Source organism: Hippocampus bargibanti, linkage group LG04, assembly GCF_051943395.1.
Source record: "Hippocampus bargibanti isolate YZ-2025 linkage group LG04, ASM5194339v1, whole genome shotgun sequence".
NCBI classification, from domain to species: domain Eukaryota; kingdom Metazoa; phylum Chordata; class Actinopteri; order Syngnathiformes; family Syngnathidae; genus Hippocampus; species Hippocampus bargibanti.
The window spans coordinates 8,354,988-8,380,661 of NC_142737.1; the positions used below are offsets into that span (position 1 = coordinate 8,354,988).

At 41.3% G+C, this 25,674-nt stretch overlaps 1 protein-coding gene and 1 long non-coding RNA gene across 4 annotated transcripts in view; one reads left to right on the forward strand and one right to left on the reverse strand.

Moving 5' to 3' along the window:
- The window catches only part of aopep (aminopeptidase O (putative)), a 107,195-nt gene that overhangs the window by 42,912 nt on the left and 38,609 nt on the right, over positions 1 to 25,674 (forward strand). For all 3 annotated transcript variants that reach the window (XM_088993830.1, XM_088993831.1, XM_088993832.1), the window contains 7 exons: positions 5 to 111; positions 6,486 to 6,588; positions 8,828 to 8,935; positions 9,410 to 9,453; positions 15,869 to 15,929; positions 23,257 to 23,319; positions 24,182 to 24,262. In XM_088993830.1, coding sequence (XP_088849956.1) covers positions 5 to 111; positions 6,486 to 6,588; positions 8,828 to 8,935; positions 9,410 to 9,453; positions 15,869 to 15,929; positions 23,257 to 23,319; positions 24,182 to 24,262 — 567 coding nt within the window. The remainder of the gene's footprint in view (positions 1 to 4; positions 112 to 6,485; positions 6,589 to 8,827; positions 8,936 to 9,409; positions 9,454 to 15,868; positions 15,930 to 23,256; positions 23,320 to 24,181; positions 24,263 to 25,674) is intronic.
- On the reverse strand, positions 1,988 to 3,581 carry LOC148898875 (uncharacterized). The gene is made up of 3 exons (XR_016114843.1): positions 3,256 to 3,581; positions 2,982 to 3,140; positions 1,988 to 2,926 (listed from the first exon to the last, which is right to left on the reverse strand). It is a non-coding gene; the product is annotated as an uncharacterized LOC148898875 (long non-coding RNA).

The following is a 25,674-nucleotide window of genomic DNA, read 5'->3' on the forward strand; positions in this document are numbered from 1 at the left end:
GCAGCTTTCTCTGCTGGAATCGACGGAACAGTCCAACTTGAAGGCTTTGCTAAGGTGGAGAAGACTGTCTGACGAATTGCAAAATTCGAAGGAGGAACTTCAAATTCTCAGGTATGTCACTCATGCTTTGGAACTTCTCCATCTTTGACATGAACTATAACGAACTGTTGGTGGATGAACACGACAGTTTCACATTTTAACTCATTCACTGCCATTCACAAATTTATTCGAGAATTGAGAACATGACGTAGAACACCAGTCCCGAATTTGTTTGGGTTTTGTTTTTTTTTTTCATGCTTGCGTGCCGATAAAGCGCTGGTTATGGGCTCTAGCGATGTTTTGTGTTTTCCACAAGGGAGCAGCATTTCCCTTTTTTCCATGTTAGCGCTTTGTTCCAGCTTCAGCTGTTGTCAAAGCGCTATATAGACCAATATGTAGTACTGTATGTATTGCATTGTATATATTGGTGGCCGTCAAATAAAATAGCGCACTGCATTTTGACTTTGGTTCTTGATCAAATTCTAACTTGACACCCTTCCTATTATGTACTGCATGTATCTTTGAATCGCTTCATTACTTGCAAAAAGTTGAGGTCAGACTGAAATAAGAAAACCGTGACGATCTACACAACCGTCGTGTGCCTTCTTGAGTGAACTCGGCCTTTGTATGTAGACGTCCCGGTATGTGACTATGGTAAAAGCATTCCAGGACTGCAGGTGTGGCAGGGGGGCTGCAAAGTGCAATCAGTTATCCAGGTGAAGTGTGTTGTCATGTCCTATAGAAACGCTGAGAACTCTTAACGCGAGAGCACAAATGTTTGCAAGTGCACACACGTACAGGTGCGCTGAAGCTGTTTAAATTAAATTAATGAACAATTAGTTTGCAAATTCAAAGTCAAGAATAATGACTGTTATTGTGGTTTACATGCGACAATATGACATTTTGGATCGGACTTGAGCAAGCATCATGGAAGTTTGAGTTCCCTTCATGGGCCGAATAAAATGATGTGGTGGGCCAAATTTGGCCCCCGGGGCCTTGACTTTGACACCTATGCCAAAGGTGGTTTTACACTAATAGAATAGTGTTCCGAGTCGCATACAAATTTGGGTTAACGATTCCGCTGGAGGAACGTAACCGTATCATTAACCAAAGACCTCCCGAAGTGTGGTTAATGATTTGTTATCTCTTGGAGCGGTGAATGCTTGTGAGGATGTGAATTTTGGATTTGTCAACTTTTTGGCTGAACATTGGAGACAATCAGGGTGCTTTCTGAGCCTTGGTCATTAGCGACATTTCGTTTTAAGACAATGCACGAATATTTGGGAAAAACTATAAAGACAAACATGTTAAGTTTCAGAAATCATAAATCGGGAGATTTTCGTACTCACAACTCTGTGGTGCGTGTTAAAATAATGTGAGTGATACAAAAGTGTAAATTAGAAGCAAATAAACCTAGCTAGCTCTCTATTTGCTGTCTATTAGCTGTCTGGCTGGCTATCTGGCTGTCTAGCTAGCTATCTTTTAGCTATCTATCTAGATGGATATCTATTAGATAGCTCTTAGCTAGCTTGCTAGCTTTCTATCTATTTGGGTTAATCTGGGTTGAGTGAAGTCTGGCACATGTGGCGGCTGCTTCTCACCCACAGAAAAAAAACACTTATCTATTTGCTATCTATTAGCTATCTGTCTGGCTAGCTATCTATTCACTATCTAGCTGGCTGGCTATCTAGCTAGGTACAGTATCTGTTGGCCATTGATTGGCTAGCGAGCTAGCTAGCTTTCTATCTATTTGAGATACTTCCGGGTTAAGTGAACGCTGGCGCATGTGGCTGCCGCTGCTCACCCACAGAAAAACTGATCCTGTGACTGTAAAGTGACTTTGAGAGTTTTGAAAGGCGCTTATAAATGAAATGGATTATTATTATTATTATTATTATTATTATTATTAAAAGACATAAATGCTTTCATTGTTTATTTTGCACATTTAATTAGTATAAAAATGTATTTTGTTTGTTACATTGTCTTTTGTTTCACCTTACAAATGAACTGTCTGTATTGTGTCAATGGTTGTTTTACAAAGTGAGTATTGTGAGTATTGTCGTCAAAATCGGGAGTCTCCCGACCAAATCGTGAGACTTAACATGGATCTAAACAAAGTGCACATATTAGCAGTTATTTGGGACATCATTGCAAAGACTAGCAACCATTTACCACTCCTTTGCTACTGCTTGAGAACATTTTGGGACCAATTCCCGGGGTAGCAGCTTAATCTATGGGCCATGATGAAAAGGTGCAGATCATTCAGTTTTCTGTTGTCCTCACTCAAAGATGGTTATGTGTAAAAATGTACGAGTCGATGCAGGTTTGCCACTGTGTGCAAATTTCTCTTTCACAAGCTGCTTGCTTCATCGCTCCCTTTTGTTGTCTTCTTGACCCGATAACGTTAGAAAAGATAGCTTTGACTGAACCGCTTTTAACAGGAGATCTTACGCCATTGCGTTGAGTGCCTGACCAAAGATCAGTTGCGATGGATATACAGTAGGTAATGGTGTAATTTTATTTCCACAACACCTTTTGCTCTTTATGGCCTGGACCTCAAACAAACGGTGCTTTGTTTTCCTTGATATATTTTTATTTCAACAGTCTTAGCTTGAATGGGTGATCATGACCGTGTGGTGTCTCACATTAGTGAATAAAAAACAACTTCAGACACACATTGCAAAATGTTCACAACGAAATCCCCCCTCGGTAAGCCTTGTACAGAGTTTTGCTTTGCAACCGAATGAGCGAAGGGTTAAATTTAGAGTCATGTCTATCTGACCGTCTTCATCGTGGTACTCCCCTATGCGCCAGACAGACACACGGGCGATCAGTGGGATCAGGATTAGGTTTCTCCGCAGTTGACAGGCTTGAATAAACAACACTCCTAAACAAAAAAAAATCATCAGAAATTCACTCATGCATACCCACCCTTTTCTTACCGTGTATACGTCACGGATGATTGTCTGACAAAAGGGTTCACGCCATTTCCCAGGCCTAAGGCATGAATGGAATACAAGAGTCACAAGAAGGTTGGAGAAAGACAACCATTGATTCCGCCTCTCGTACCGTCTTCCCCATTCACCGTGTCCACATCACGACTGCGTGGCAACAGGACACAAATACACAATGCGTGAAGGAAAGGTTGAACAAAACGGCGCCAGGGGCCGAGAATGGGAAAAGCGCGGTGAGATCCACGAGCAGTTCGATGCTTACAAAGGCTAAATGTCACCTTACGCTGTCCAAGTTCTGTGGGTCACAATCGATGTCCGCTCGTCCAGTGACGGGCTGCCGGTGGCGACTGTTTATCAGCGGCTTTTCAGATGAGTTATATTTAGGGTTGCCCAGGCCAAACACTATTCTCCCTGCTGATTTACTAGGCTGTTGGGAGCGCTGCTCTACCTTATCCGGTTTCCACAGTCAACCTCGTGTAATTTGTCAGGATATGGCTGGCGGTGCTATAAAACCCTCTTCTGTGTGTGTATACGTGTGCATGCGCCTGTGCGCGTGTCCCTTTGACATTAAGTTCTGTCAGTAATAGCTCCTTATTTCCTCCCACGCTTTCCCTTGGTCGCTCAATCTCAAGACACACCCAGCGAGGTGCGTGCATAGCTCTGCGCTCAAAAGAATCAACACCACACATCCGCCCTCTCGTACATTGCGAACTACGAGGCAGATAAGAGAAGAATTTATTTTGAAATACACTGGCCTATTGTACGATTCTCCGAGGCGGCGAGCTGTGGTTCCTCCTAATGTCACACTTAATCATCTCTGACAAAAGAGCGACAGGGATTTACACGTTCGTACATGTCACGTTTGGACAGTGGCAAGGGTGGAGATCCTTTTGTGGAATATGCCAGTGATGGATAAATGTTTATTTTCTCCTGCCAGGCATATCTTTCAGAAATCCAGCTTCTGTTATTGTATTTGTCCAATTCTTAGTTCCTCTTTGCTTCTTTAATCACCTGCCTGACAGTCACTTTCCACATAAATTCCACTCACATTTGTTGGTAAGATTTTCCGTGGATAGTGCATATCCTGCTGCCCGCCAAAAAAAATATAAATAAATAAAAATAGTGTCTGTTTCATCTTATCGGCAGCAGCAGACACAGCAGAGTGGACAGACAACAAGTTAATCCTATGAGAAGTGATTCAAATATCATACCAATTCTTTCAAAGCCATTTTATGTATTAGTGCCATGACATGACTTTTTTCCCATTTATTTATTTATTTTTGAAACTTAAATCAGGTCACCCGGGTGTCATTTATGTGACAGACTCAAACGCATCCATGGAGTCAAACGCCCCCAGACGCATGATGAAAGTCCCTCGCAATAGTTGTCCAGTGAAATGTTGAAATTCCAGGAAGTTGATGACTTCCTTTCTCAGTCTACCACCAAGCAAACTAAACATTCCTATCTATCGCCCATTCTCCGTTTCTCCCACGTGTCCTCCTCCGCCTGACTTTACACCAAATTGACTTCTGGTGACTTAACGTTTCTTTTCATGTGCATGCAATTGGATGCAAAAGTAAAACAATTAAAGGATACAGTGGGTGCAATGCAAATGTTAATTTTGTCTGTCACGGTGAAATTTGAACGGTGTTTTGTTTTGTTTGTCAAAACAGTTTTTTTAGTCACACGCAAAAATTTTATCGCTTGGAAGGGATGCAGATTCTAGATAGAAAGTCAAAAGAATAACACCAATTTGTGGATTTTTGTCCGATTTTTGTTAATCATGGGAAAATTGTTCAAATGTATCAGCTGTGTCACAATGAATTTGACCATATTTGTAAAGTGCACATTTCCACTGATCTTTGGAGTTATGTAATTGTTTAGTTTTTAACTCAATGTGCAGTGCAATGTGCAGAAATGTGTCTCCTCCAGTGCCAGGGTTTTTGTCATTTTCACTCAAATTTCAAGACCCACAGAATGTTGAGTTTTAGGACTACATACACATTCAATGCAACGTAAGAAACCTCAGACTCACTTCTTTATTTCGCAAAAAAAGAATTAACTCCTAAGTCATATAGGTCTGGAGTTATCTGAGCTTGAAATGGGGGCAGCTGTACAAAATACAAGACAATACATACATATTGATTTAGATAGTGGTTTAATAAAAGCTGAAGCTGGAACAAAGCGCTAACATGGACAAAAGCCAAATGCTGCCCGCTCGTGGAAGGGAAAAAAAAAACATTGCCAGAGGTCTGAACATCGCTTTATCGGCACCCCCAGCAAGAAAAACAAAAACTCGAACAAATTCAGGAATGACGCTCAATGTCACACTTTTCAATTCCCAAATAAATTCGTGAATGGCAGCGAATGAGTTTAGTAGGAGGCGTATTTCACTCCGTTGTACTGATGAGCATGTGATAAAATCTCAACTGATGTTCTGTCTGAACTGGTTGTTGAATGAAAATTAAAGATTAACTTCATGTTTGTTTTTTTTAATATGTTTTTGTTTTTACGGATTTAAGTTGTGTCACTGTGGTTTCTGTTTTTAAGACAGAATGACTTCCAATCAGGGATGAAATACCAACACACTGGCTGCCAAGATGGGAAGCAATCACTTTGTTGACATTTGCTTGTTGTCAATTTTTCAACAGCTGTTTTTTTATGTCACAAAGTCATTTAAAGCGACTATGAAAACAACTATAAAATATATGAAGTCATACAGGTTTATTTTTGCAAAATTTAAAACCATTTGACTCAATTTAGCCAACCATGCCACCTTAGGCACGTGGTTTCTGGACTTCCGTGTCTGACTGTGTGTTTATTTGACATCCCTGTCATGAGGTGGAAAAGTGGTAGCTGCTGATGGGAGGGGGTATTGATTGGTGGGCCAGGCGCCTGCCGCATCGATTTGTCAGCAGGGCCATCCTTCAAGGCCTTCCTATTGGCACACTCAGTTAATCTGCTCAGCCCGATCAATACAGGCTAACTGGAACTATCATTGCACAGCGTCCCACGTCACTCACCTGTTTGTCTGGGATTTATCTGGTTAGTAGGTGTTTGTTTATACTTTTTACCGAGGTGTTCAAGGAATGATTTGTATCTGTGGAATAGGGAAGTCCGGCATTGGGTTCTCCTCTATTGGCTCACGGGGAGAGCATGCCTTGTGTTATTTGTTCCCCTGGTGAATCACGGGCAATAAAATGTAAGCGGCGTTTTGCGATGAGGTCATATACACACTGTATGAGGTGCTTTTATGAAAATGCTCGGCGCCCCGGGCAACACACGGCAGCAAGGTGTTAACCACTGAAAAGACGAGCTGAGTCGTTGAATTTAATGCTGCTGACGTTGTATTTTTAATGCTGTAGAAACGGTGTGATTCCCCACCTACGACCACACACATTTCTGGAACGCGTTCCCAACCCGCTCATGTTGTTGTCTGTCGTCGCCGCACTCATTGTGAAGATTTTGTCTGCTCTGATTTTCCTTCTGCAGACCTAACATGGACAAAACGGGCCAAGTCAGTGAGTCGGGCTCCTCCTCAGTCAAACATGCCCGCAACCCAGAAAAGGCCTTCTTACAAGTCCACTACCTCAAGGTGAGATCACTGGAAAATAAAGCACAATGATTGGAAAACTTGTCCAACTAAAGTGTGCCAGTAAAAATTGCAGAAAATCCATCTTAATGTTTTTGTATCACACCTTGGTGTGATACTGGCATCTTACTGGCAGATGGGTGGAGGAATGTTTGCCTAGCACAGTGGTTCAGTGGGTTTAGTTGTTTCGGGGTTTGATTCCTCTCTTAGTATCTGTGGAAAGTGATTCATCTCAAGGAATCCTTCCATTTCAAGTAAGAGTTAAAAAAGTGGATTTTTCTCACCAGACTTTAGAAGCATAAGTATAACAAGTAAACACTCGACCGTATTTTCCGGTGTATAAGGTGCACCCCAGAGCCTTTCTGTTTTCAAAAGATGACCCTGCGCCTTATACGCAGGTGAACCTTATATGTGATGTGATATTGAGCCACAACAGGTCTTGCAACGACTGTCAGCAGCCACCGACTCCATTTCCCCCTGTAGAAGAAGTGGTGCGTCACCACAGCCTCTACTGCAGTGCCTTATAATGTAGTGTACCTTATATTTGGAAATATTTTATGTATTTATAAATAAAATTTGGAAAACCCTTTTCATTCATTGAAGGTGTGCCTTATTGTCCGGTGCGCCTTGTATATGGAAAAAGTTTGAAAATACACCATTCATTAGGGATGCTCCTTATACTCCGGTTCACCGCACACCGGAAAATACGGTAATATTGAGCCACAACAGGTCTCACAACTTTTCTCAGCAGCTACCGACTCCATTTCCCCCTGTAGAAGTCGTGTGTAACCCCATCCTCTACTGTAGCCTCTATATTTATGTATTATATTTGGGAAACTTCATTCATTCATTCATTGAGGGTGCGCCTTATAGTCCCTTGCGCCTTATATGTGGAAAAAAGTTTGAAAGGACACCATTAATTGGGGGTGCGCCTTATACTCCGGTGCACCTTATACTTTGGTCCGCCTTATACGTTGGAAAATACAGTATTTGGTCCAGAATTTGTTCGGGTTATGTTTTTTCTTGTTTGGGTGACGATAAAGGGCTGATCAGTCCTCTGGTCTGGCAAGGTTTTTCCCTTCCACGAGGGGGAAGCATTTGCCTTTTGTCCATCTTAGCGCTTTCTTACTGCTTCAGCTCTTATTAAAGCGCTATATAAACCAATATGTATGTATTGAATTGTATTTTGCACAGCCACCCTAACTTCAAGGTCATATAAATCCAAACCCATATAATTTATGAATTAACTATTTTTTTCTGATGAAAGAAGAGCGTCTAAGGTTTCTTAAGCTGCATTGAATGTTTATGTTGTCCTAAAACTCAATATTCTGTGGGTCCTGTAATTTGAGTGACAATGACAAAAACCTTGGCACTGGGGTGGACACATTTTAGCACATCTCATCTTTCGCCAGTCTCTCACCCCTCACCACCACTGCTATCCTCGTTCATCGTCTTGTCACCTCCCGGATTGACTCATGCAATTCACTTCTCCTTGGTGTCCCCCAGACACAACTTCTCCACAAACTTCAACTTGTCCAGAATTCTTCAGCCCGGATAATCACCAGAACCTCATCCTTTCACCACATCAACCGCGTCCTCCAAGAGCTCCACTGGCTCCCGGTCAAATATAGAATCAACTTAAAAATTCTTCTTTATACATTTAAAGCTATCCATAACCTTGCCCCCCTTTACCTATCTGACCTTCTTCAAATTTCTATTCCCTCTCGTTCCCTCTGATCCTCTTCCTCCCTCCACCTCTGTATGCCCGTCTCAGCACACTGGGGGACAGGGCTTTCAGCTGCTCTGTCCCCATACTGTGGAACTCACTTCCTCCCAAAATTGGTAACATCGATTCTCTTCCTACCTTCAAGTCCCATCTCAAAACCCACCTATTTAAAATCACATTTTCTGTGTCGCTCTTTCCCTTGTTTTTATTTATCACTGTATTTTATTTATTGTATTCTATTTGTGATTGTATTTTATTTATTATAGTACCTATGCATGTCTGTGACTTTAAAGTGTCCTTGAGAGCTTTGGAAGGCACTTCAAATGAAATGTATTATTGTTATTATTATACATCGTCTGGCCGTGAATGAGTTAATGCACTTCTCTTATATCTGCATTTGAGTAAACAAATAAGCCCGACCACTGCTAGCATAACCATTAGATGACGATCCTTGAATATTTCCAGTGCGAAATTGACCGATAATTATGTTTTATTTACTTGTCCCATCTCTCGCAGGGCTACTTCCTCCTCATGTTCTTAGCGAGTCAAGTGGGAGAGCAACAATTTATTCACTTCTTCAAATTATTTGTGAAGAAATACCACGGGCAACTCATTTTATCTCAGGTGAGCCTCCGGTTTAAGGACCTAATTTCCACTCGATGGCGTTAATTGGGAATCTTCATGGTGGCTCGCAGCTTCCTCCGCGCTTGTTAATCAAATCTCGGCTCCGATTTGAACCGTTTAATGTGACCCGGCCTCCCAGGCACTATGTTATTTCCATAAATTAATTGGATGCTGATGCGTTCTAAGCTTGACTGCCACTGTGTTACAATAGTTTTTCCCTCCCCAAATTGATGACCACACATTGGCTTAGCGCCGTGTATTTATCCAACTGGTGTCTGAGCTACCACACCTGTGTGAATGCCTGCGTGTGTGTTTCTGTATATGTGTGTATATACATGTGATACATTCCACCTGGCTATCGTTGCCTTCTCGCTAAGTAATGATCTTATCTAAACAGTTTGGCATCAAACACCTCACAAAGGTCTTTCACACTCTCCCTAATGCCTCCCTTTTCTATTGATCATTGTTTGACAGGATTTCCTGCAAATGCTGTTTTCCACCTTTCCTGACCTTGCGAGGTATGTACTGTGCTTGAAGTACTTCTGGGCAATGCTTCATTTTCATGAATAATTGACTTAGAGACACAAGGCGTTCTGTGTCCCGGCGTTCTGGTTTTCGTAAAATAGGTCCTCATCTGCTACAATGAGGTCACACCTGAACAATGTCTATTTCTCAAACTTTGTGAGACCCCAAATTGAAGTGGGATTCCTCGCCAGGATCCAAAATGGAAGAAAATATAATCGATATATACCATTACGTACAGACACGGGCCCAGCGCCTTGACCTAGTTAGCATGTGTGCTTCATGGTTCCAAGAGTTCCGAGTTTGGATCTTGAGTGTTCTCCCCAAGTTAACTGGGAACTCTGTAGGCATTCCAAAACCATGCATGTTAGGCTTCATTGGTGTTAGTATAAATCAGGAGCGCTCACACCTTCACAGCATGTGAGCTACTTTTGAAATGACATAGTCAAAATGTTCTTCCCATTATATTTAAAGAGAGCTTACACAGACACATTATATTTAAACTCAACATTATTTGTTTAGTGTCAGTTCATGACAATGTTGTACCTTGTCATGCGATCTACCAATAGTACCTTGAAGATCAACTGGTAGATCGCAATCTACGTATTGAGCACCCCTGGTATAAATAGTACATTTACAATTATATTAGTAGTGATGCAATATGGAAGATTGTATTGTGGTGCAGGCATCTTGATATGCATTGTCTTGAGCAACTTGTTATGATTTGGAGCAGTACTTGGTATATCAGGAGAATCTGGCCGGATTTGGTCTTGATTCTCATCGATTGTGCTCAGTGATGGCTGGGCCCCAACATCAATCCTTGTAAGCACGAGTCTCATCCACTCCAGTATTAACTCAAGTGTAAAAGGACAAGCGCTCCTCCTGCTCTCCTCCTCTCTAATTTTCAGCCTCCTCTTCGGCACTGGCTTAATCACTCAATTCTCTATTTCTCATGATTGCCTCATTAACCTCTCCCACTGTCCGTCTCTCTCTTCCTCGTCAGGCTTCGCTTACTTACATCCGCGGCGCTCGCCTCTCCGGCCTTTGGCAACATTCTGTCTGCTTTTAGAATTGTTGTTTTTGTTGTTTTTTTTGTCTGTCTCTCCCATGAGCCCGCCAGATGAAGAGAAATTGATTGAATTAAGCTAAGGAAGTTGAGGGTGGTCAATATTTGAGTCTGATGCCTCTTCCAGTAAACACACTCAGAAAGGCACATTGGAGGATGTGAGTGGGCACTTGGTGCATTCGTGTCGCACTCGTTCCCTGTGGAGTACGCCGCTAAACCATCCCAACATAAAAAACAAAGAGCAGAACATAAAATGTAGTGGGGGTAAATGTGTGTGTTAAAATAAGTCACTGATTGCAACAGGGAAAGGACTCTGTGATGAACCGAGGTAATTCAACATGCTCTCATCAAAAATCGTTTATTTTCATATGCCTGCTATGCTGCTGGTCCACATTCGGATCACATGTCACTCCTAAATTACCATATTTCCCAAACTATAAAGCGCCTAAAAGCCTTCAAATGTTTTCTAAAGTTGACCATGCGCTTTACAATCCAGTGTGTTTTACATATTGGATTGAATTGGACTAGCCTTTATTAGTCTTGCAGTGGAGAAATTTACATTTCACAGCATCAAAGTGATGAAAGAAAAAGAGTGAAGGAAAAGAAGAAGTAGAAAAACAAAATACAGGACCTGCTGAAAAGGCAGCCATAATCGCAGCGCGATCTTGAAGTCAAAACAACAACAAAAAACTAACAAATAATGTGTCTGTACATACCCCGGTCAAGGATGACGCTTCTTACTGATGTCACAACGTTTATTGTGAAACACTTGAACACCGTGAAAACTATAAAGGACATTGAAACGACAACATTACAATAAGTTCAACAAAACATTCAGTCAATAAGGAAATTAATAACATACCGTGTGCACCTTATTAAACGGAAGTAGATAAACGTTGACGTAGACTTGAGACTGTCGTTCTCTATCTAGCAGTTGCTCTGCTTCTGTCTCTCTCTCGCATTAGTCTCGTTCCGTCTGTCTCGCCTTACTCGCTTTTATCGAAACACATGACACGGAAGCGGGAGTGATGATGACAAAACATTAGAAATAAAGTATCGAAGACGATTGTTTGAAAAACACACATATAAAATGTTTGCATAGAAATGTTAAACACTTTTACAGAACACGTCCAAATAAATTATAATTTTGTTGTCAAGGCAACCGATGACAAAATACCCGCCAGTTCCAGTGACACAAAACAAAAGACACAGACAGCCATTCAATCTTAAGCACTTTCTTAAGCTTTTCTGAAAGAGAAGAGGATCATAGCGTCCTTTTCACAAGTGGATCAAGGATGTCATGGTGAAACGTGCACATCTGCTACAAGCTAAATGATGAAAGCAAACACGAACCTCGAGCATCCATTGAAAAGAAAGATTGTCTCACATCTCCTGTCCCACGTAAAGCCACGCATCCATCCAGCTGCAGACTGTCCAACAGCATCGACATTTCCGTTAAACAAAGCGGGGCCGTGAAAATTGGATTGGATTGGATTGGATATGCCTTTATTAGTCTCACAGTGGAGAAATTTACATTTCACAGCAGCAAAGTGATGAAAGGAATGAAAGTAGAAAAACAAAATACATGAGCTGCTGGAAAGGCAGCCACTCTCGCGGCGCCGTCTTGAAGTAAAAAAAAAAAACAAACAAAAAACTGCTGCCCATTACAGGCGCAAAAAAGCACGATCACCCCAAAGCTGTCCAGCGATGACACTCAAATGACACAGACATTCCGCACAAATCAAATGTGTGCTGCCGAAAAGGCGCAACCGCTTTGTTGAAGGTGCACCTTCAACAGATGCCTTATAGTCCGGAAAATACAGTACTTTGAGCCAAAGACAGTGTACACCCAAGAGTGGTCGCCAGACAACCTTCCACCATTTTTTTACACTTTCAAGTCTTCTATGAAAGGACCGCAATACAAACGCACAAGCTCCGGATTGTGAGGTCAACTTCCTAACCACTGGTTTACCATCCTACTGGTATCCATCTTTGATATCCCGCAGCTGTTTTCAACACATCTAGGATGTCCTCAAATTGTAGACCTCAGCGGGGTATCAGGCATTTATTTTTTCATGGTCACTGTGTTGAAGTATGGCAATAATTTGAGGGAGAAAGCCTTTAGTTAGAAACTGTAAATGTTTATGTCAGGGTGGACACGCCGCCTTATGTCTGTGTCGCAGTGAGATAACTGTCTTACATTAGCGGTTTCTATTTGTGGATCCTTTTATTTTAAATGACAGTGAATAAGCCAATATAGTTGGATGTGGAAACGATTGTTCCCTCATACTCATTTACAGTATATTGACTTATTTTTCATCGAGATAAGCTTTTAACTATTCATCGACATAACTCAAAAGATCGCACCTAATCTCTGTTTTTTTTCTTGCACCACTAGCATACACATCCCTGAAAATACTTCAAAGAACACTCAGCCGCTAGTTAAGCTAACCCTAAGCCTACAATTACAAGACACCACGGCCGTTACTGGCGTCAGAGATGATGGAACAGTGCGGGTTGTCCGCCAAGCTGTTGCACGAGTTATCTCACCCCTACTGAGCCTAAACATCGGGGACATTTTTCAAAAATGTACAGCTAAACTCTTTAATAACACACTCCTTGTCCGCAGTATGTGACAACGTCACACCATATGCTGCTTACAAATCTTCTTCTTTTCCTTTCGGCTTTTCCCTTCAAGGGGTCGCCACAGCAAATCAGTGTCCTCCATCTTTAGAGGTTTGTTTGTTTTGGCCAAGCTTTTACGTCGGATGCCCTTCCTGACACAACCCTCTGTATTTATCCGGGCTTGGGACCGGCACAAGAAGACATATGTCCCTTTGTGGCTACAGAACAAGCAACTCGCTCAGTAAAAGGCTCCCAAACACAAAATGGTAATCGGCACAGCAACATTCAAAAAAGCAAAAACTATACTCACCATTTGACGACAAATACTATCTGTTATTTATTTTTTTCCTATTCACCAAAATGTTGCCAACTCCGGGATTAGTCAAGGTTAGGAGACTAGACTTCCAAGTGACTTCAAAACAGAAGCCATTTTTTCCTTTTGTCATCTAGATCAGTGTTTTTCAACCTTTTTTGAAGCAGGGCACGTTTTTTTTACATTGGAATTCTTTTGCGGCACACCATTAACCATCTCGCAGGAACAAGGCAATCAGTGACGTGTTGCCACACGGACAAATATTAAGTTACCCTCCCAGACACCGTGCACGTTACATAATATTGGAAGAAAATGATTAATAAATGTTTGTAAAACTTTAAAAAGGGCCATTGGATAGTTTCTCACGGCACACCTGAGGATCTCTCATGGCACACTCGTGTGCCGCGGCACAGTGGTTGAAAATCACTGATCTAGAGAGATGATGTCTCAAATAATTTAATCTTGCGGCATAACTTCCAACTAATTACTTTATTAGCCAAAAATGTATACTATATTTTGGAGTGACCGGTTTTGACCTAAATCCAATGTAAAATCTGGGGGGGGAAGATCTGCCATTGCAATAGGACAAAGGAAATGAAGTCGGCGTGCTAACCACTTGACTACCGCACTTTCAATGTCATTATTATTATTATTATTATTATTATTATTATTATTGTAATAGTATTTGGTCGAAAATAGTGCAGCATTTTCTCATTCATTCACAGAGAAAATACCGTATTTTCCAGTGTATAAGGCACACCCAAAAGCCTTCATTTTCTTCAAATTCAAATCTAGTGCAGCGTGTTCTACCGGAAACAAATTCCTTGTGTGTCCTACATACTTGGCAATAAAGATGATTCTGATTCTGATTCTGATTCTGATTCTGATGATTCTGATTCTGATTCTGATTCAAAAGATGACCCTGCGCCTTATACGTAGGTGCACCTTATACAGTGAGACCTCAACTTACGAACTTAATTGGTTCCCAGACAGAGTGTGTAAGGCGAAAAGTGTGTATCTCAAAAAGAAAATTCCCATAGGAAACCATTAAAATGGGAATAATCCCTTCCCGGGTTTCCATAAAATATACTTTTCAACTAAATAAGCCTTAAAACTACATACAACATAACTTATTCTATGTATAATAAATGTGGTATTATATTGTAATGAAAGAAATACACTGCATTGTATCATAAAATCACTTTATTTGCATTTGTGATGGTCATTCATGGCTTGATGGAATGGTGTTGGAGGTCGAAGGTCAAACGGAATTGCTGTTTGGAAAGAGAGGCACATTACATGAGGACTGTAATTAAAGAAATAAACTGTGCTGTAAAATAAAGTTTTATTTACCTTTTGGATGGTCGTTGATGGCTTATGGAAGGAGAGTCACCTTCCATAAGGACTGTTGATAACTTAACCTCTGGTGCTGTTCGGTCGTGTGCTTCCGTCGAAGATCACTCCGCCAGCCGTGGTGGATGTGTATTATGAAAATAGTGCTTATTATAAGGTTTAATTTTCAGAAATTTGAAGTTTGTAAGACGAAAAGTTTGTAAGATAAGGTGTTTGTAAGTTGAGGTCTCACTGTATGTGAAGTCATATTGAGCCACAACAGTTCTCGCAAATGCTGGCAGAAGCAACCAACTCCATTTCCCCTTGTAGAAGTACTGTGTAATCCCAGCCTTTACTGTCACACTTTATAATGTGGTGTGCCTTACATTTGGAAAACTTTATTTATTTCTATATTTTATTTTGAAAACATTTTTCGTACATTGAAGGTGCGCCTTATTGTCCGGTATGTCTTATATTTGGAAAAGGTTTGAAAATAAACCTTTCATTGAGGGTGTGCCTTATACTCCAGTGCGCCTTATACACCAGAAAATACGGTATTTGCTAATATTTAGTACATTAGTTTCAACTCCAAAGGTTCAACAGAACAGTTTGATTCAAAAATAAGTTATTTTATGGCTTCACCGACACACTTTAATGTGCTATGAATGAGTCAGTTTTGCCAAGCGTGGAAATTCCCCTTAAACCCAGACCAGGACTAATGATGTGGGGGAATATGTTGCATTTACCACGATCCTTAGTGTGTACTTTATATGGTTACTGAATTATAAACACTCTTGGATGCATGTTTCTATTTACAAAGCATTTGGGGTCACAGCATGTGTGGCGTGTCTGTCTAGGCTGCACGCGTCTCCTGTTTACTCTGCCGGCGTCCATTCAAATTCACCTCATTGTTTCGACATGCCTCTGTGGGTGTGCCCCACCTTTTGTTTAAGGTGGTGGCGAAAACTCCAGTACTGAATATATTCCCAGTGGCTCGACTTCATTGGGGAATAACAGTCATTGCCGCAATGATAATAATAAGGAAAATACTAACACCTGTGCCATTGTGTTGTAGAAAAGGCCTAACCCTCGATTCTATTTATGCCGATTGGCTGGATCGACCAGGAGTTTCCAAGGTGAGGTTTTCCTTTCTTTCTTCGGTTCATTTTCATGTTCATACGTCCAACTTTTAAATGGATTCTTGCGGCAAGCCTGTGTCTGCAACACACATGTAATGGTCCACTGTCATCTCACATAAATCACACCACTTATGTTCTTGTTTTTTTTCCAAGAAGCAGCAAGTCACATGCGTCTTATTAAGCATTGATTGCCATGCATGCCAAGCCTTACATTCTCAGCCTTGACTGAATAAGTGAATGATTTATTCAATGAATGATTTATTCAATTTTTTTAATTTTGCGTAAACAAACTGTTTGTGTTTCAGCAAGCAAAAGAAAAATAAAAACGGTTTTGTTTGAATTATGACGAGCAAGTCAAAATCGACAAGAGCTGAGATAAAAAAGGGCAAAACGTAGGGCAAGTGGAATAAAATGGAGAAAACAAGCCACTAAGACCCAAAATGGTGCAAGAGTGAACAGAAACAGACAATAACATAAAACTAAAGGAGAGAGAGGACATCAGGCCAAAATTAAAAATGTCAAAAAAACTTTTTTTAATTTATATTTCAAGCTCAGCTGTGATTGGTTAACTCATTCACTGACATTCCTGAATGTATTCGGGAATTGGTCTTTCTTGCCGGGGGTGCCGATAAAGCGCTGCTCAGACCCCTGCCAACCTTTTATCTTCCACAAGGGGGCAACATTTCCCTTTTTCCATGTTAGCTCTTTATTCCAGCTTCAACTGTTGTTAAAGCGCTATATACACCAATATGGATGTATTGCATATTTTGGACAGCCGCCCTCATTTCAAGCTCATATAACTCCAGACCCATATAATTTAGGAATTAACTTTTTTTCTGGTGAAAGAAGAGAGTCTTCGGTTTCTTACACTTCATTGAATGTTTAGGTAGTCCTAAAACTCAATATTCTGCAATTCGAGTGAAAATGACAAAAGCCCCGGCACTTGAGTAGACACATTTTTGCTCATTGTCTGGCAGCGAATGAGAATTGAGGAACTGTGATGCAAAATAGCCACTCATATTTGCTAAATGAATTACGTATGTGGTTTTGACCATATTCAAGGACATCTGAAACCTCTTTTATTTTGATCAATTAGGTTCTCTTTTATTAACTATTTGATAGCCACTTTGTTTTTGCTGTGATATCATCACACACGTGGTGAAGATTTCTGATTTCAATCATTTTTGTCTGTGAATCAAAGTGGGAGTGAGGGCTTCCATTCATCAACAACAAATAAAGTCACGCGGTTCCATCGGACCGTCATTTAAATCACACTGCCTGTGGTCTTAAAACCAAAACAATTCGGGTTTTGGACTTTGATCAGAATCAGAATCAGAAAACCTTTATTCGTCCCACAATGGGAAAATTTGCAGTCCACAATGATCGTTCAAATGAAATGTTGCCCTTATATTAGCTTCAAAATGAAGCATGGTTATTTAACAATTGCCGTCATTTTGAGCTTTGTCACTGCCATAATCAATCCTTGTTCACTACGTGTTCAATTGCCCCCCCCCCCCCCCCCCCCCCCCCCCCCCACACACACACACACACACACACACATACACATGATGACTCATCTAAACCAGCCTGTGTGTGTGCATGTTTCCGTCGCCATCTGGATGGGAGCCTTTATTTTGGAGATGTAACAGGCGCTCTCAGGTTCTGAGGGTTGTGGGAAAGCAGACTTCTGTTTTGTCACATCTGATTGGCAAAGCAAAGAACTTATTTCTTATGTTTGATGTGCCAGTCACCACGTAATCAAAACAATCCCATCCATTCAAACCTTTTTACTTTTTTTTCACATGCACACGCTTGTGTATTTTATGTCCACAGTACACAAAGTTACCGTATTTTCCGGTGTGTAAGGCACACCCAAAAGCCTTTATATTTTTCAAAAGATGACCCTGTGCCTTATACGCAGGTGTGCCTAATATGTGAAGTAGTATTGAGCTGCAACAGGTCTCTCAACGACTGTCAGCAGCCACCGACTCCATTTCCCCCCTTGTAGAAGTCGTGCGTAACCAAAGCCTCTAGTGTAGCACCTCATAATATGGTGTGCCTTATATTTGAAAAACCTTTATATCTTCATATATTATATTTAGAAAACGTTTTTCATTCAATTTTATCTCAGCTTTTGTCAATTTGGTCAATTTTTTGTTGTTATTTTTTTTTTATATCGTCCGGTGTGGCTTAAAGGACAACCGACGTCTCCGGACAAGTTGTGTCCATAATTTGTAAAATATCTTCAAATGACTTCTACTGATCGTATTTTACAAAGATTCCACCGCATATATATTTTACGTTTTAAGACTCGCGCTGCATATTCCGGAAGTCTTGTTTTTGAGTTGGTAACGAGTCCGTACGTTACGTCACTGAAGGAATGCCCCTGACCGAAAAAAGGACACGTTGTAGTAGTGCTTCCATCACGTCAATGCATTTTGCTGTACTTTGGTCTGAAAACGTCATGTAGGACCACAAAGAGGCAGAAGAGGGCGACAAAGCTCCATGTAAGGAATTAATCAGCCTGTGGAAACGGGTTCATTAATTCCTTACACGGCTTTGTCGCCATGCTCTGCCTTTTTTGGGTGTGACATTTCCCACCCCTGATGCCTCAAAATGACACGGAATAAATTCATTAATCGATTGCAAACATGTATGCTTTCTTCTTCAGAACTATTTGAATCATATTCGTAACTGGATGAGTAACAAGAAAGCATATTCTCCAAATCTGAAGCCATTGTTTTGATTCTCCAGCAAGGCAAGACGTCTTGCCGTGACACCACGAACATGGGGGCGTGACCCTCTGAAACTGGCCACTTCCGATTTCAAATTGAAGTACTTTTTAGACACTTTAAGTCATTTTTATTGGTGTTTTGCATATTACTTAGAATATCATACTGCGTGTTTTGGGTATTTCAGATTCTATAAAACGTTTTTCTGATGTCAGTTAGGAAACAAAAACGTGACGTCGGTTGTCCTTTAAACATGGAAAATTTTTGAAAATACACCATTCATTCTGGGTGCGCCTTATACTCCGGTGCGCCCTATACGCCAGAAAATACGGTAACTAAAAGAAAGACTGCATGTCTTTTCTAACTTTCTCATGTTTTGGGCTCATTTTTGGCGTAGAAGCCCTACGTCCACAGTGGGATCCTGAGTTACGGAAAGGCAGAAAATATTAAACAATGACATTTAGCCAGAGAATGGAAATGAAAAGATAAATTCGGATTTATTTTGATCACATCAACGGATGACTAAGCAGTGTCTTTGGGAGGATGTACGTAGGCTGAGGTACCGTACTTGGTTTAAATAAAGATATGGCCCATGATTCACAAGGGCTGCTTGTTCAGCCAACGTTTGCCATTTCATACTTGCGGTTTAATTTTTGGTATTTTTTGTTTTGCCACTGCTTACAGTAGAACTTGTTGATGGAACATAATGATTTTAATAGCCTTAGAAATTTGAATGTCAATGACAGAATGCGGGAAAGGCATGAAAGTGCCAAATATTTGGTTGTGTTTTATTAATATGTACAAAACATATTTACTGTATTCATGTTGTGATTTAACAACAGCTGCGGCCACATTTCAGGAAAAATATTAACTCATTCACTGCCATTCCCGAATGTATTCGGGAATTGAAAAGTATGACGTGGAGCGCCATTCCCGAATTTGTGCTGCTTTTGGTTTTTCTTGCGGGGGGTTATGGACAGACCTCTGGCAATGTATAAGGTGCATTGCGGAGTATAAGGCGCAATGCCTTTTGTACAGCCGCCCTCATTTCAAGCTCAGATAACTCTAGACCCATATAACTTACGAATTAACTTTTTTTCTGATGAAGAGGACAGTCTAAGGTTTCTTACGCTGCATGGAATGTTTATGTAGTCCTTAAACTCAATATTCTGTGGGTCCTGCAATTTCAGTGAAAATGACAGAAACCCTGGCACTGGAGTGGTCACATTTTTGCACATTGTCTGGCACTGAATATTGGTTTACATTGCGCTTTAACAACCGCTGAAGCTGGAAAAAATGTGAACATGGAAAAGGGGGAAACGCTGCCACCTTGTAAAAAACATTGCCATAGTCGCCAGCGCTTTATCGGCACCCCCCGCAAAAAAACTAAACCCTCTAGTGCTCTTTCTTTTGCGCTATTTTCAATTCCCAAATAAATTTGGGAATGGCAGTGAATGATTTAAACTTGATGAGAGAAAAAAAACTACATATTTCCATGCATTCCAATTAAAAAAGCAAATTCCTATTTTCAGTGCAAAGGAAATGTGTAATGTTTGTGTGCATGTATATGCCTTTAAGAGGCGGGGCCTGGTGGAGTCATTTGCGAGTGTTCCTGTCTGGATGTGAGCCGTAGCTCACAGCAGCTCCCGCTCATTGAGTTTGACTATGTTCCCGGTGTTGAATCGATGGCTGTAAAGAGCATCGCAAACTCTGCCATTCAATTCCCAAACGCAAGGGCATCGAGAAACGGCGATCTTATTTGCAACACATCTTGGAATTATTTGCCATCAAGCTATTGTTGTTTTTATAGTTTCAAACTAAATTAGGTTAAAGTAAGGTGAGCAAGGAGAGATGATGGCTGAGAGGGGTAAAGCCAGATATTATTGATTGACTGGAGGAGACACTACACAGACAAGGGGCGGTGAAGGAGGGTTTAGGGCTGACGGGGGGGATTCGCCGAGAGGTAGACAAAAGCCTTGCTATTCGTGGAATGGCAGCGGGGATCAAGGCTGCAAAAAAAGGAGCTATGCGCGGTATCCCGTTACACAATGCCAATTTACTGCCTCAGCACTCAGCGGCTTCTCCGCAGCCCACTCTGTCAACTTCCTTTCTGAGGCGCTCTCCATGTTTGCCTGACTTGCTATTTTTGCTGGAGTAGCTTTGTGTCATATACACTCAGGCATGCGCTCGCGGTATTGAACGTTAGTAGCGGCCAATGAAGAAACTATGGGTTGAATCACAACAAGGCGTTTGCGGGAAGGTACGCCCTGCATTCAAAGGCAGCATGTTTGATGACCTCAGCCACACCTGTTTTGTTTTCATTGCAGAGGGTGGAACATTTACATTTATGAAAGAAAAAAAAATTGATACTGTACATTCTCTATCTGTATGAACCTTGATGGGCCAGTCATGGTATGCGGGTTTTAATTTTGACACCCGTACATAAGAGCATAGCTCCATTTCATTCGGGAAACATTCGAAAAATGTATTTTCCGGTGTATAAGGTGCACCGGAGAATAATGCGCACACCCAATGCATGGTGTATTTTAAAACATTTTATAATAATAATAATAATACATTTAATTTCTGAGCGCCTTTAAAAACTCTCAGACACTTTACAGTCATGAGATTTTTTTTTGTGCGGGTGAGCAACGGCAGCCATTCGCGCCAGCGTTCAGTCTACCCAGAAGCAGCAGCAGTTATGAAATGAAAGAAAGGAAACCACAAAAAACTAACAACAATATAATAATAACAATATAATAATAACAAATAATATGACAAATAATACGACAACACACACAACAATTTTCCATATATAAGGCGCACTGGACAATAAGGCGCACCTTCAACGAATGAAAAACGTTTTCCAAATATGATCTAGAAATACAGTGATAGCTTGGCTTACGAACTTAATTGGTTCCCAGACAATGTGTAAGGCGAAAAGTGTGTATCCCAAAAAATTATTTACCACAGGAAACCATTAAAATGAGAATAATCCGTTCCCAGATCCCCATAAAACATAATTTTCTACTTTATAATTTGCTAAGCCTTAAACTACACAAAATATACCTTATTTTATGTATAATAAATGTGCTACGGTATTATAATTAAAGAAATAAACTGTACTGTATAATAAAGTCGTTTTATTTACCTTTGTGATGGTCATTGATGGCTTGATGGAATGGATTGCTTTTTGCATAAAGTGTCTCAAGGAGCTTAGGGTTGTACATGGGTTGCGATATTGCAACAGCAACAGATGCAAGCAGACACACTAGAAACATCATTAATAGCTGGTTCCCTTGCTGGTCTTTTCATTTCAAATTGAACTGATGGCTAGTGCGGGTTATTTGTGGAGCCTGATTTATGGGATATTTTAACCTTGCAGTCTACACTCTGCCTTTGAACTATAAGTTGAAACGAGTCCCAATTTCAGTTTTCTATCCATTTGGTCACTCCCTCTCTGTCGTCTGCCTGTCTCTTTAATGTTTAAACCACTGCCACAACCCTGCTGCGTTCTTGACCAATCACCTGGCTTTAACCGACGACTGGGGGCGGGGAATAGAGGACCAAAACAAGCCAGCTGCCATTTTCTTTTAGGAGAACGGGCTCTTTCGCGAACGACACATCACTCATTGTGACAGCTCCGTGTGTATCCCGAAAAATAGTTTGTATGCCAAGGTAAAATTTTCATAAATTTAACGTTCGTAAACCGAAAAGTTTGTAAGCCAAGGGGTTCGTAAACCGAGGTATCACGAGGTATAACCCAAGCCTCTATTGCAGTGCTTTATGATGTTGGTGTGCCTCATATTTGGAAAACGTTTATATATTAATATATTTGAAAAACCTTTTTTCATTCATTGAAGGTGCGACTTGTAGCCCGGTGCACCTTATATATGGAAACAGTTTGAAAGTACACCATTACATTGGTGGTGCGCCTTATACTGAGGTGCGCCTTATACACCGTAAAATACGGTACTTAACATATAAGGCTCACCGGATTATTGGGCACAGGGTCGGTCATTTTTTGTAGAAAATGATGGCTTTTGGGTGCGCCTTATACACCGGAAAATACGGTAATTTCTTGTTGAGTGAATGCGATACGTTCCTCTTTTTAAATAACAGGAAAGATCACAGAGGTTCACTCATTGATTTTTGCGGGTTTAAACCTTTGTGCAGTTGTGGGCTGTGAGTGCTTCAAATTGTGTGTTGATGTTGGGGGTCCACATCACTCTCTGGAATGGCATCTGCTGAAAGCCTTAATCAGGTTAGAAAGTGAGCGCTGCTGTGTGTTGGTGCTTGTTTATACATGTGTGCACGCGTGTGTTTGTTGGACGGTTGTGGGTTGATGCGATCATTCCTTCTGATGTCAGATATCGCCTTTCATCCACTTCCTCCTCCAAAGAGTCAAGTCGCGAGTTTCCGTCCAAGAAGCCAGCGATTGCACTCCCACCTTCCTTCCCCTCCCCTTCCTGCTCTCTCTCGCTCTCTCTCTCTCTTTCTCCCTCCCTCCCTCTCTCTGTCTCTCTTTGTCAGTGCACAGCATTCCACTCGATCCCGATCACTCACAGCTCTTCTTCTTCACTCTCGTCCAGTGGCTGCACGAAAGGAGCGCTCTGTGGTCTGAGAACAAGCTCGTGGAGGAAGTTAAGCAGGAGGTAAGTCTTTATTCTCCCATTTTTTCCCACTTTCAACTATTTCTCCCATTGCTGTCACTCCCTGCCATCGGTTTTTCCCAGTCTTTTGGTTCTCTGTGTCTTCATAGCATCTTTCATATTCACCTCTGTTTTTTTCCAGTCTCCCAAAAGAGCTCCTACCGCTTGTGCATCTGTTGCTTTGCTTCTCAGTCCGTGCCTCCTACCGCGTTCCCCAGAAAAGGGCCAGCATGCCTTTCTCAAACGCACTCTGCTAAACTTCACAATTTCTAACAGATATTTAAAAATGATTCCCACTTACGCCGTAGTGAAAAAGTGCCCATTCCGGACAAGTCTATGTCATGAGGTTTCTTTTAGCGGGAGCCTCTTGGGTTGTACTTTCGCTATTAACTTGTTTTGTCTCAGCCCTCTGTTTGTCTGGGTTATATATGGGAGCCTGACGGAGCGATGAGAGGTTGGAATTAATGTCTTCAAAAATGAGAGCGAGCCAGGAGAGAGAGAGAGAGAGAGAGAGAGAGAGAGAGAGAGAGAGAGAGAGAGAGATGCGCGTTGTATGTAAAGTCAAGGCTAGTGGACTTACTGAGCGACTCTCTCAAATAAATCCCAGTGTGACTTTCCACTACAGCGCCGTCATGCGCAGGTTAAGTGTTGTGCGTTCACTGTTTCCCTCACCTCTCCCTTTTATTTTTTTTCCTTTTCACCCTACCTTTCTTTTTCCGAGCTCACTCAACGCTACTTTTTGGGTGTTTTTCACCACCTCATTACGCCCTTCCTTTACCTCCTCCTTCTCTTCTTCCCCCTCACCCTCCCATCCGCCCTCTCACTCCACCTCCACCACACGCCCGCCTCATGCTCTCTCCCGCAGGTTGCAAAATGGATTCTCCTCAGTCATCAAGGGAAGGGCAGAAAACGGAAGCGATCAGAGCCCAAGGTGAACTACAAAGAGGTAAGCCGTAATGAATTCTGTCATCAACACAACTTGAACTTGGCTCTTTTGAATTCTTCTTTTTTATTTATTATTTATTTTATTTAGATCCTGAAATATCATTTTTGTTTGTATTGCGGCTCCAAGAATAGACTCACTTGGCTGTGTTGGTGCGGTGTCCTCTGCCCACATATTTAACCTGTTAAGCACTTGTATACATCACATGCCACACATGTGGTCATGGTCAATGTGTTTGTGTATGGGTGGGGGGGGGGGGTTGACCGGACGCAATTTGGCCATGACATTCTGCCACTGAAGGCTGAGTCTCATGTGCTGCAGTACTTCTTGTCATAGTGGGGCCTGTGTGTCACCCCTTGAAATAATACTCCCCCCCCCCCCATAAAAAAGGGGTGAGTCAGGGATATAATAATGTGTGTGTGAGTGCATGTGTGTATGTGTCGTTAATTAGAGATCCCCAGGGATGTCTAATCCCTTCCACCCACTAATTGACACACAAACACGCGCACATACGCTGCATCATTAATGGACACACACTGATAGGGGTGCCACACGGGGGGTCCTGGAGTCATTAGCCAGAGTAGTGTGCCGTTTATGTATCACCCCTCCCTCCATGTGCCGTATGGAGCACTTGACAAACCATATTTTTTATTTGAGTTATGTATTTCTTTTTTTATTTGTGCAGGAGTAAGGGTGTTTATTATGATGCAGTAGATACTATCAAGTCAGCAAAAATAAGTCCCATAACTCACAAAAACATCAGAATTTTGAGAACTGCTGTCACGTACCAACCCGCTCATGCAAAGCCAATTTACATTGAGAGTATCAAAAAATGCACATGCTTTTTCTTTGGAGAGAAAGAAAAATATACGCATGGGAAATGATGTGGAAATGGGTGAACTTAAGCCGTAAGACTCAGGGGTCAACATAGTGCACTCGGTATTATTTCTAAAAATGTGTACACACATTTAAAATGTGAAAGAACCCCACACATGACAGAAGGAATATGAGGAAGGTGCTTTATTACACTTTTCATTCGCTCATCTCAATTAGAAATATTTTTTTTTTATTTCTAATGAAAAATGTAAAATTGTATTGGAATATTGGATTAGCCTTTATTAGACTTGCAATGGAGAAATTTGCATTTGACAGCAGCAAAGGATGAATAAATGTTTTCTGATTCGGAAAGAAAAGGAAAGGAAGAAGTAGAAAAACAAAATACACAACCTGCTGTAAAAGCAGCCACTCTCGCGGCTCCATCTTGAAGTCAAATCAATAACAACAAAAAACGAACAAATAATTTGACATAACACAAAAGACACAGCCAGCCGTTCAATCTTAAGCACTTTCTTAAGATTTTCTGAAAGAGCAGAGGATAAAACCATCCTTCTCACCAGTGGATCAGGGACGTCATG